Source organism: Patagioenas fasciata, chromosome 2 (genome assembly GCF_037038585.1).
Source record: "Patagioenas fasciata isolate bPatFas1 chromosome 2, bPatFas1.hap1, whole genome shotgun sequence".
NCBI classification, from domain to species: Eukaryota; Metazoa; Chordata; class Aves; order Columbiformes; family Columbidae; genus Patagioenas; species Patagioenas fasciata.
Window position 1 is genome coordinate 138,206,625 of NC_092521.1, and position 13,128 is coordinate 138,219,752.

Here is a 13,128-nt window from a genome sequence, read left to right on the forward strand (position 1 = left end):
CCCAACTTTTTTCTTTTTTGGTTTCAAATAGCAGGGTTTTTGCTTTGAATTATGAACTTCAACAGATTTTAAATACTTTAATGTTTATGCTAGAATATTAAGGTTACATTTGTGCCTAGAAACAGTTCTGCCAAGGAACATGTTCCTTGTGGTTCAGTTTGACATGTTATTTTGCTGTCCTGTTTATTTTTGAGGTACTCTTAAATTTCTGTCTATAGTCTATGTCTTAACTAATAATTCTGTAACTAATCAAATTAAGTATAAGAAAAAATATTATGGTAATATATGTTTGGCAATTAAATTATGTCTGAAAAAGTACAATTCATCGTTAGATTCTAATTATGAGACTATTTCTATAGTCTGCTGTATTACAAATGTAGTTCTACATATCTAGTAAGTCCCAAATGTTTCATAGAAGCACAGCTAGATTTTTAACTGCTGCGCTAATGAGACATAATAACTGACAAATTTCAGCTTGCTAAACTTGACTCAGGTGGGAGTAAGAAAAACATACATGCATGCATATATTTTTGTGCTGTAGATATTTATATGTAGCTTTCATATTCAAGGCAATACAAAGAAACACTTCACTAATGTAAATAGAGTAATGAGTTATTTGTCTTTGAGACTGTTTTCTTAAAACATGTCTTATTAATTTGCTTACTTCCTCAAGTCTCCTTTACACCTGTATTTTGAGAGTCTGAGTCCTAATATCATTTGTTTTATAAACAGTAAATTTAATGCTTTTCTTTAGCAGGTATGAACTTGTAGAGTATGCAGACAAGGGGGCACATGCTATTTTTAATAGTCTTGAAGTAAGAAAACATCATCTTCCAATGAGGGTGACTCATCTAGAAATGTTGTTAAGATCAGGCTAATCCAAAACATCCTAAAAAATTTCCATTTAAGACTCCTGCCCTTGGGGTAGATATCTTTGAACTCTAGTTCCAACATGCAAACTTTAAGTGGTTCTTCTCAGTAGAGGATTGTAGCTTAGAGTTTGACTCTCTCACCTCCCCTGTTTTCTTTTCCTAAGGGCCTTTCTTCTGCAGTGACTTTTTCACCAGTGCATGCGCTTGCAGATTACTTATTTAGCCAAATGTAAAGGCAAAATATGCATCAATTGATGTAGATACAATCATGTTTTGCAAGTGCCAAGAAAAATATCCTAATGCCTTCAAACTGTTAATGTTTCTTGGGAGTCATATTCTTATTTTTGTGTTATATGAAGGATCCGTGTGACCTTTTATTAAAAAAAAAAAAAAGAAAAGAAAATGTAAGTTTTATTTATCAAAGGACAGGTATCTTGCTGGAGATAGGCTGCATTTTCATGGGCACACTCATTAACCAGTGGCTCTTCTCTGCTCTGAGGCAAAGACATAGACTGGCCGGTGGGGAGGCTCTCCTCAGAATAGCTACTCTGAGGTGAAAACAACCCTCTTCCTTGGCTTCTACCACAGAATGTTCCTCACTTTCTCACATTATAATATTGGTCGGGGCAAATTTGATTTTTGTTTTGTGTTTGTTTTTTTTTTTTTTTTTGTGGCTACAGAGAAATGTGGAATGAATCAACAAAAAATTGGTAGATATTTTTGGTTACCTGTGTTATAAGAATAACAATTTTGGCTCATTCTGTTGAGCATGAATCAATTAAATACTTGGCAGTACTTATTTCATTATTCTTGTGTTTACAGTGGTAGAAACATCTCTAGCAGGAGATAGTGAAAATGTCAAGGAGAACCATACTAAGTTTCCAGACCAGTCAAGCCATTGCTGTGCAGAAACTGAAAATTAAATTCTGATAAATTAATTTACCATTTTGAATCCAATACAAACTTCAGAATTATTTTGATGAATAGAATGTACTTCCAAAATAGTAGGAATTGTAATGACAGACCAAGAATGGCGTAGTATGAACATATGTTTACAGAAACAAGTGTATGTATAGACAGATATGTGCAATAAGAGAGGAAATTTACATCTTTAGGCTAAAATCTATTTGCCATTCAGATGCCTTTTTATTCTTATGGTGTTAATTCCCTAGGATATGATATTCATGATCTTTATTCAAACGTATTATTTTAATTGCTACTTGTTTGTGGCGTGCTTTTCAGGGTAACCTTTTAAGCCATTTGTTAGAGTACACTTAATACATTATTTTACTGAGGTAGTTCCATAAACATGCACACATTTTAATTTGTAATTTTTGGTGAGATCCTAGGATAAAGACTGTAACAGGTGTTACTGAATAATAATGTGATCTCAGGCTTTCAGGATATCAAAGAAGGGCAGAGCAGAATTGAAAATTAAGTTTTCTGCTGGAGAGAGAATGAGTTTTAATGAAACAAATTCTGAAATCCTGTATTAAATTTATCTTTAATGAAGAAAATTCTTACCTCTTTCCTGATAGAGAAATTTGATGTTTAACCTAACAGAATTTTGTGTTGTAAAGTTTCAACTATTTTTAATTTTATTCAAAAAGTACATTCTGAGTGGATATTAAATGTGATGCAGTATGGGGAGAGTTACACTATAATCTGGTACAGCTGGAAGGAAGCTGGGAGTAAATGGGAGATGTGTATTGGGAAGAAGAGGTTTTAAGGGAAATAATAAGTTTAAGTAGAGGAAGAGGAAGCCAAAGCAAGAGACAGATTTTGATAGGTAATATAATAGCAAGGGAAAAAAAGAAAAGCTTGGGCAGATGAACGGAAAGGTATAGCATGGAAGTAGGGAAGAAAAGTGGAACAGTGGTGCATGGTGGGAGGACAAGAGGTAACAGGCAAAAACTGACCAAAGGAAGTTACAACTCAATAAAAGGAAAAACTCCACCATGAGGACAACCAAGCAGCGAACAGGTTGTCTGGAGAGGTTGTGGAATCTCTGCCCTCAAAGGTTTTCAAGAGCCAAGGGATTAAGTGGCTGAGCAACCAGGCCAGACCTCATGGGTGATCCTGCTTTGAGCAGGAGTTTGGAGTAGAGGCCTCCTGAGGTCCATTGCAGCCTGCATTACCCAGCACTCTGATGAAAAACAAAATTTCATTAGCTGAGTATTAAACTTCTTGTGACATGACCATGACGTGGCTTTGCAGAATGACTGTTGAATTCACCTGTCAGGCTTCTGAAAACCAGGAATGAAGTGAGGCAGGCACTTAACTTTACTGGTGGTCAGCAAGAACCCATGAGATCCTTGGGGACCACAAGCTCCATCAGCTTGTCAGAGATGGGATGTGGGCAGTTGCGGGGACAAGGGCTCCACTCAGCCTGCATTGCCATGCGAAGGCAAAGGTGCAGACTGTCTAAATTAACGTATAGATCTTTTTGGCCACTTAAATTGGGTTTTAAACCTCAGCTAGAACAGCACTGTTGCTTTGTTATGATGATTTTATAAATGATGATTTCCCAGACTTTATTAAATTTTCTTGATCATTTAAAAGCATGCAGCATTTTTTCAATGCGTGTATTATAATTAATTTAGTTTTTCATACTTTATTAATAGACTTTCCACCTGTAACATTATGTTCCTCCTCCAGATTAAAAATACATTTTTTTCATAATTCATTCAGTTTTTGCTTTCTTCTCTAGTAAATTTAACCTGCAAATCTTAGTCACTTTTTTGGTGGTCTTCTCTCACTTCTCAATGATGTTACAAGATGTTAGAAGTTTAAGGGGGCTGGGGAGAAGAATGAGATGAGCTTTTATAGTTGGTCTTTGGGCAGACTCCTGTGAGGTTACTTCAGACACTTGATGTTGATAACTGACGTATTTTTAAAAAGAATTGTCTGAGCGTAAGTTATGGTGCCTTTTTGGATTCCACAACCTTCTTCCACATGTGGATTTTCGTAATAGCTCTGATTTGTCTGTCTTTGTTAAATTACTTAGTTCCATAGAATCTGGGTCCTTGAAATCTGATATACCAGTCTTATTTATTTTGTACGTCTATCTTGTATCTGCATTCTGTGTATAGTACTAAATTCAAGTGGCTCTTGTTCTCTGATTTCAATCTACCAACGGTTTGCTTTCTGCTGGTAAGAAATTAAATCAATATGGTTTCCCATTCACCCACTTTTTAGACTGTAAAGTTATTCTGTATTAAGTAGAAGCCAACTTTGATGCTTGTTCAGTATCTTTTTTTGCCCAGTGAATCTATGGGAAGATAATTTCTCCCACAGTTGTGGTATCCTGTGATTTCCAGTCGGGTGAGAACTGGCCATGAATTTTTTTAATCCTCACTTTCATCTGGTTGTGATGGTTTATAAGCAGATGTTTATTGTTCTCTCTCTTTCCTCCCCCCTCCCCATTCTTGCTAACTTAATACAAAGCCAGCTGTTACCACTGTTTTCGTTGTCACATTATAAATATTGGACATAATAAATGCCCATGATTCATAAAATCATTGCAGTTATCTTCTGAGATCTTCAGTGGTTAATTCACTTTTTCCTGTTCACAAAATACTGTTTAAATTCCTCAAGTCACTTTCCAATAATATGAACTCGGCAGCAGCTTTAAAATTAATTTTCGGGTCTATATGTCTATTTTTGTAAAGAAGTCTTTGAATTTACAATAGCAAGTGAGATGTTTACTCAAGTAATGCATCTGATTAAACTTATTCTGTGCTATGTAATTAAAAAAAAAACAACCTTTCCACATGCAACAAATATGTATCTTTATATTCAGACTTGTTTGAAGAGAAGTTATGCCATATTTTTATAATTTCTTTTATGTCTTTCACTACTCATTTATTTTGTGGTGATGTTTGGTATATTTTTGTCCCTGAAATTTCATTGAAGGCTGCTTTAAATATAATTAGACTTTACATATATGAAATTTCTAGCTGCTTGTGGAATAACTTCCCCAAAGACATTGGAAATCTTATGTTTTGGTCTGCATATTGATTCAACATCTAACGGATAAAGTCCTGAATTAGATGTGGGAGTTCTAGACTCATTTTGATTTGTTTGCTTAAAGAAAGGAGAATGCTCACTATATCTTGAAACTGTAATCAATAGCAAGAGAAAAATCTTAATTTTCAAAAATATTTGCCTTTTGGAGCAGATAAGACAATAACTTGAAATTGTTGTTCTTGGTATCAACAAAATACTATATATATATATATATTTTTTTTTTTTTTTCCCCACACCAACGAAAGATCTAAGAAGTTCCCCATGCCAAAATCTTTGACTCTGCAACTTTTTGATATGGAGGTGAACAGTTATGGCTGCTATCTCCCTGAACAGGAGACAGTAGTATCCTATTATGTAGTAAAAATTATTGGGAAGATGATTTATGCTATCTCGTGGGTTTTTTTGCTTTTGTCAATATTGCTGTCCTTGCATTTAATGATCTGTTTAAGTGGTACGAAGTTTTCAAAAAGTTGTTTCCTTGGTTGTTGTCTAGTGTCAGGAACGTGGACCTGAACAAATGCCTTCTCACCCTTATTTAAATAGGCTCTGATGTCAAAGCCTTATGTGATGTTTTCACATTGTACAAAATAATATAAAATATAACATTAATTTTATATTTGAGATATAAAATATATAGATTATGTAGTTATATTAACTGTGCCTTGAAATAAGTCATCTTAGAATTAAATTTACATCTGTTGAAAAAATTCTGCCAGGAGACAGCAGTGTGTGAATTGAAGGTAATGTTTCTCAGATTAGTAATTTTGATTGATTTATATTTCTATGAAATACTAAGGGTTTTTTTCTTGATCACAGACAACCTATCACAACAAGTTTGTGTTATTACTGATGTGAAGGAAGCTGCTGCCCAAGTAGGTTTTCTCCTTCATGAATCTCTGAAAAGCCAAATAAAAGTAAGTACAACGCTATGGCTGTAAACTCTGTGATGAATGTAATGTTTCTGGTTGTCACAACCTGGAAGGAATGGTCTAAATAATGTGAGTACAGAAACTGAGACCTCCTGTGTCACTGCAGTATTTATTACAAGGAATTAACACCAGGTGTGGAAGTTACCAAGAGAGGAACATCTTCTGCACAATTATGCTGGAGGGGGGGATTTTGCAGATTCTCTTAAAATGTATATATTAGATTAGAGGAGAAATTGGATCCAGACAACACAGAGGCTATTTTCTTTAGATTTTATGAATTCAGTAAGCCTAAAATGTTACAAATATGTTGCAGAGGAAATGCTTTTGTTACTTTGAAGTCTGAGTTCAAGTCTGAACCAATTAAAGAGTAAGTTGTATTTCTGCAGAGCTGCAAATCTAAAGTCAAATTTATCAGCCTTTTTGCAGAGAGATGGGGTGCATTTCACTCATAGTGCATGCCTTTGGCGTAGGATATTGATGGAATTTTCTACTAGCATTTAACTCTCTTTTTCATTATTCCTAATAATAGAACTATCACATATTTTTGTTTTCTCAAAGGTGATTAACATTTGCTAATTGCTTAAATCTTGACTGGTCTTAATTATATCTTATGTGATGATATCATTTCTTTCTGCTACCCAGAGAAACAGATGGGGAATAGCTGTTCAAAAAGAAAGGTTTCCTGATTCCCATGATGTTACTTCTGTTAAAGGTTTTATTGATGTCTGGCGGTCTTGTGCATTGTTAATATTAGAATGTTCTTCTGTAGCAAACTATTGCTATTTTATATCTAGAAACTTCATTTAACATTATACTTACAGGTCTTTTTTGAAAATAATTGTATTTATTGTGGAAGATCATGCTTTACATGTACTACATATCTGCATTTACAAGTGCAAAACATTAGCAGAATTGAATAAGATCTTTTCTTGTCTGAGTAGCTTTAACAAGGGAGCAGAAGTGTGTTTCTGTTTCACTGATATCAGATCCATTGTTAATTTTCCTGCTTTCTCTCAATTTAACCTCTCTGCAATTTCTAGGAAGACATCTTTACTCATATTAGAAAAGCAAGTACTTCTTTAAGCGTTAACATATCTACATATTATGTAATCACTTTAATTATACCTTGAGAAACTCTTCGGAGCCAGTAAGAAAAGACAAAGAATGCATTATGTTCTATCGGCCAACACTGTGACTTAGTAACCTCAGATCAGACTGGCGTCAAAACTGTTTAAAATTTTCAACATATGGCCAAATTTACATTGCATAACCAGTTAACTGTTGGGTTGATCAGATGCTTAAATCTTTGGTGTATTTGAATAAAATAATGTGGAATGAGGCCATAAAATGAAGGGATTCCTACTGATATGGGACTGAATTTTTTGATGGCTCTATTAAACCAGTTTATATAGTTGATGATTTCTAGCATCATTCTTCTCTTTTTTGATCCATATTGTCTTTCCTCATAACGACGCTGATTGCTGATTGTTGATGTTGTTACATTTCAATTCAACACTTTCAAAACATTCCTCCAAAGTGACTCCTGCCAAAGAACTCCAGCAAGATCCCTGGTCATTGAAACATTCCTAGTAATTCATTTTTTGAATCTTTGGATTGAAAATCTATACAAAGTAATATATATGTATTGAGTATCTTGGTTTTAAACTGTAAAATCTCTAAGAGTGATTTTTTAAGCTTGCTAATATACAGAACTTCTGAATTTGAAGCACCTTAGAAAAAATATATCTGACATTCTCAAGTCGAGCACAGTAACCTTGTGTACAACATGTGATAATTATTTTAAGCACATTAAATGTACCATACTGGAAGCTGGGCCTTTTCAAAGGGCTAATTGGAGGGTGCTCCATCCAAATAAGACACTAATTGGGAATCACTCTGTAGAGTACACATTATCTGAAATTTAAACTAAGTACGGTCAATATTTTACCATTTTAGTTAGTTTTGACACTCTAGTTCTTAGTAGCCACCATATTTACTTTTAGGATATTTGTTAACTTCTAGGAGTGTCCTTAATCCTTACAGAAGAATTCAAAAGAAATTTTGTTAGAGGGATTTCCAGGAGAAACTCCGATAACATGATAATGCTACTAACAGGAAAAAATACCTAAAAATTAAAATGAAATAAAGAAAAAGAAAAGCTTTTCTGAAACAAAAAAACAACCAAACAGCAAAACAAACAAAAAAAAACCAAGTTAAGGCAGCAGTTATAGCTTGCAAAGTACTTGCAGAGTAGGTATTTTAATCAGTGATAATTTAAACTATATAACTAATAAATAAGTGTTTTACAGAAGATATCATACTGTGAAAGACATCAGTTGAGTCTTTCCTTTGTTATTTAACCTTTTCATTTGAAGCAAGCAAACTAAATGGGGGTCGAAGGTGTTTGCCTTTGTGACTGGAAATTATGTACTTCTGCTTATTCAGTGACCAGGGGCTACTATCAAATGAAATGTAATCAGCTGGATGAAGTCGTGTCTTCTTTTTGTGACTAGATAAATATCCACAAACAGTATATGAAAGTATTTGGTTGGTTTTGATTAGGAAATGAACTAGTGTTTTACTAGTAGAAATTTACTGATTTCTTAATCATTGCATTGTCTGTTTGCTGGATTGGTATTAAGTGTGACTTTTAAATTTTGAATTTAACCAACTTGTACAGTTTCCCACTGCCCAGGTATTATTGTTTGATTTCTTTAAAGTAGATGTTGAATAAAGTTGGAACTTCAGCATAGAACATCTGATAAGTAGAAAAACATTAAAGAAAGCATATTTATTATTCCTATCTTTATGTTCTTAAAAGCTTACCATCTCTGCCTCTTTACACTACCTGAGTATCAATTGCTACAATGACCAGAACTTATTTAAAAAGTCCATATACTTTTTTTCTATTTAAACACTGCAACATCATGTGACAAATGCTTTGTACTGAGGTGGTATTTTTAGGTAATTTTTGCTATCCCAAGTATATGATAACTTTGATTAATATTAGTATTAATATTAATTTTAATTAACATGCCAAATAGAATAAGAATCAATTTTAGTTAATTGATGTGGCATTGACACTTCTCATTGGGCAGCTGTGCTTAGTTTTTCAAGAGGGGAATCTGATTTAATTTTTGCTGGATAATATAGCTGTAAAACAAAGGCTTAATGTACTGCTTTATCAAATTGTTCAAGTTAAATCAAAACTCTGATGCATGAAATTAATTTTTAAATGCTCAAGAATACATAAGCATCATGTATTGTAGTATCTCAAAAAAAAAAAAAACTAGGCCTTCTCCCTTGAGTCATGTTCCATTTAACTTCTGAAAAGACTCTGGCGTGTGATACGCTCCTGTTCATCTATTTATGTGCAAGGCTGTGAAGATACCGGGGGTTTCTGGTTTTACTTCTGCAGAAGTTCAAACAGAACAGCCCAGGAGTATTGCGCTTTTAAAGTGTTCTAAGTAATTTTTGCTTTCTGTGTTTGTTTTGTTTTATTTTTAAATGTCTTCGAAGTACTAAATATCAACTATTTGGGGCTGCATTATCACATTTTCAGCCCAAAATGTTTCTAAAGTCTTTAATGCAGAAATATCAGCCTCTGGGTTTCAAACCACCTTCCTTTGCCAACAAGTTAGCTCCAGGAGTATTATAGAAATAGACAAATACAGCTTTAGATAACAGCTCAAAGCCTTTTAAAATGTTGTATATGGTCCTTTTGTTGGGTTGTGGATTAAGTGACATTTTGAGGGAACACAGTAGTGTCTTGGCTCTGTTGTTTGCAGCTATATATAATATGTCTCCTGGGCAGAAAGAACGCTTATTTGAGCAATGGAACAGTGAGATTTGCTGGTTTAATAGAAGCAACATGAAGATTTTTTTTGAACTTATTTTCAGCTTTTTTACTTTGTTTCGAATTGTTATCTTCCTGTAGGGACCAAATTCCCTCTCCACTGTCTGGTTTGGTGTTTTACTTAAGGCAATCCTGAAGAGGATAATGTAGCAGAATCTACTTTTTATTTTAGTAAGATCATTTCTTAGCTGCTGTTACAGTTAAAATTTGCAAAATATGTATGTCTGTGATTAAGACAGTATTTTAAAGTGTTCATTGAAGAAATGCTTTTCAGGAGAAATTCTAAATGAGTCTTGTCAAAGGCAGAATCTTAGAGAATACCTGTGCACCTGGTCCGTCGTACAGACTCCATTGATTTTGTTAGTTGCATGGAGACAATGTAAATATGTATAGGAACATTATAGAGATTTTCTCAGAATTAGTGGTCTAAAATCATGAGATCATCTTGATCTTAAGAACGGTGTTTTCATCTCTGGCAACAGGTGAACATCCTGCCCTCGGAGCAGTGCTGGTGTCCGATAGTTCCAGAGTGGTTTCTGGAGTGCCTTTTCCTGCCAGTACGGTTCAGCAAAAACTTGCAGAAAACTGCAGGGTGTTGGTCTCTGTGTTTCACTGTTGTCACCTGAAAAATTGTGCCATTTTTCATTCTCACAGTGGAAGTAACAACTGCCAGTTTTAAATCATTTGAATGACCAAACTGCCATCATGGTGGAAACTTTAGCAGATAATTAAGGGTGAAGTCAAAGTTGTAATATTGTTCTTTTTTTTTTTTTCCTAATCAGGTTGAATCTATATCAGTATGTCTAAGCAAAAATGATAGCCATCTGCAAAACATCCTTTCTGGACAGTGCTACAATTTTGTTTGTGTAAATGTAAGTAGAAAGGGTACATGCTTTTCATTTTGCACTTAAACTTCTTAGTAATGGTAAATAATAATTACATTTTTGAATAATAAGATTATTTCTCTCCTCTTGGTGTATCCATACTGATATTTGGTGTTTCTGATGTGCACCAAACTCGACCTTTGCAATACTGTTTCATTCTTTCTCTGCTGGTTCTGCGCTTTGGTCAGTATGTTGTTAAACCAGCCATGAGTTCTTGAACAAGGGGGCTGCAACTGAAAGTGGTTTAAAATTTCCTTTCATAGACATTGTATTGAAGTGAGTTGTCTCAAGAAGAAGGAAGTCATATGTGTGGTCATTTAACTGTGAATTTCTACCATGGTCTATATTAGTGTTTCCCATTTTGGACACATGTGTGCCAGTTTTGTATTTCTGTATTTGAGTCCCTGGATGTGAACAAGAAGATTTGAGCTGAATCATATCTGAGACCAGTCAAGACCCTAAGAATGTTCTATCTATTCATCTATCCATCTATCTATCTTTCTTAAGAGTAATATAATTAATCTTATTTTTTTAAAACAGCTATAACTTTACCAGACAAAAGCATTACAAATATATTAAAACCACCCAACCAAATAAAAACTCGCAAAACAACAAAAAAGTGGTGTATCTTTTTCTGGTAAATAACAGATTTTTGGAATTCCTTTTTAATGAAATAATTGTTTGATGTTTTCAGTAATTATAAACATTTATTTTCATTTAGGATAAAAACCATGCTCTTCAAGAAACCCAGCAAGTAGTGGATATGTTGGAAAAATCAAATATTCCTCTCTTATATCCAGTTGTCCTTATTTTGGTAGGTAACTCCTGTAAGTTACTGTAAAAAGCATCTAGTGAGAGAGTTTTAAATGTTAGACTAGTTTTAAACTATTTCAAGAGATACTGATAGCTCTGAGTAAAATTGTAAATTTGAACTGTAAATTGGACTGTAAAGAGCATCATTCACACTTCAGCAAATGCACTGCATGGTGTCAGGAAATAAACCAACACTACCAAATGACAATTTATTAGTTGCGTATTTCTGTAAAAGATTCACTGTGGGCACTCATGTTGAACCATTAACTCCTGCTTTGCTGTTGTATTCCATTTCTGCTGGGGATGCTGCAAATGATGTACTCTGCCTGAATGCTCACTTGAAGCAGAATTAAGTGGCTGTATTTTTTTCTATGCTGTGTGGTTTATTCAAATGTTTAAAATTATTGTTTGCTTTTCTGGTCCAAGTATTAAAAATTAACTTTGAAGTACTTTACAATATAACTTTAAAAACATACTTTACTTATTGAGATGTTGTAAGATGGAAAAATCTATTCTGGCATGTGGCCAAAGTTTTAAAGTGTATTTTTGGATGAAATTCTCATTATTTGAATATTACTGCCAGACTAATGCAACAATTCATGTGGGCGACAGCTGAAGGTGTACACGACTTTTATTTTACTCAGGAGAAAATATGAGCAGATTTGGAAAGTCTCCATGCAGTGTAACCAGCCCAAATTAATTCTGTCATTATTAATTCTGGCTCAATAGGTAGGGATCAGAAGTCTTGCGTGAAATGAGTGTCATTAATGCCACATGACAGCAAGCAGTGTGCCCCCAGACTATATTTATTATACCTTCCAGCAATAATGCAAGATAATACGTTGTGATTTTAAAATATAATACCATATATGAAGCTCCTGAAAAAGGAATAGATACGTATTTTATATGGGGCTTGAATAGTTTCTGAAGAGCGTAGTCTAGTGATCTGGAGGTAAAGCTGAGCATTTATTTCTCAATTTTAGGCTTAATCTGAAATGTAAGTAATGAAATTTCATTACTGATCTAACAAATAAATGAGGTATCATGAAGATCAATTACTTTTCAAAATGAAAAAGGTTATATCCTTACCTATTGTTTGCTATTGTCTTGGAATAAGCTACTGTAATTCTCTGAACATCAATATATAGCACTTTATTTCTAGGCCATCTTTTTTTCTTGACCCTATTTCTGAGGAAGTTCAGGGTGGAGCTTTCATTTTACTGATAATTTATTTCTGCTTTTGATAATCACAGTAATGATACACCTCTAATTCTGTTGCCCATTTACAAAACTACTAGATATGCAGAATGCTCTTTTCTGGACTCAGGATGTTTTCATTAGCCCTTTATAAGGAATATTTAAAAAACCCATTTCTTTCTGTTAAATTTTGGGGGTGTGCAGATAAAGTTAGAATTGTTAATCAACTAGGTAATACTACAGTATTAAAAGCATTCTTATTTTGTACCTGATTCATAGCTAATTTCTACCTTGGAGTTTGAATTTCATGCTTTTTTTGGTGACACATGGAATGTGAGAACTTTGTTTTAATAACTGTAACTATAAGTATTCTGTACTTAATATTTCCTGAAAAGTAGGTATGAATGCAGATAACGTATACACAAGCTTGCTCTGAAACTCAGGTTTTGCCACTAAGTTACTAGGTCTTGAAGTCGTTGTGGAATCCAGCACCATTTTTAATGGAAGTGTACTTGCTTGAGCAGCCTGGTGCATGAACAAATTATCTA

The 13,128-nt window shown here is 33.9% G+C and overlaps 1 protein-coding gene across 5 annotated transcripts in view; it reads left to right on the forward strand.

The window, feature by feature from the left end:
* Positions 1-13,128, forward strand: part of CRPPA (CDP-L-ribitol pyrophosphorylase A) — a 119,900-nt gene that overhangs the window by 52,118 nt on the left and 54,654 nt on the right. For all 5 annotated transcript variants that reach the window (XM_065832310.2, XM_071805084.1, XM_071805083.1 and 2 more), the window contains exons 6-8: positions 5,718-5,815; positions 10,469-10,558; positions 11,292-11,384. In XM_065832310.2, coding sequence (XP_065688382.1) covers positions 5,718-5,815; positions 10,469-10,558; positions 11,292-11,384 — 281 coding nt within the window. The remainder of the gene's footprint in view (positions 1-5,717; positions 5,816-10,468; positions 10,559-11,291; positions 11,385-13,128) is intronic.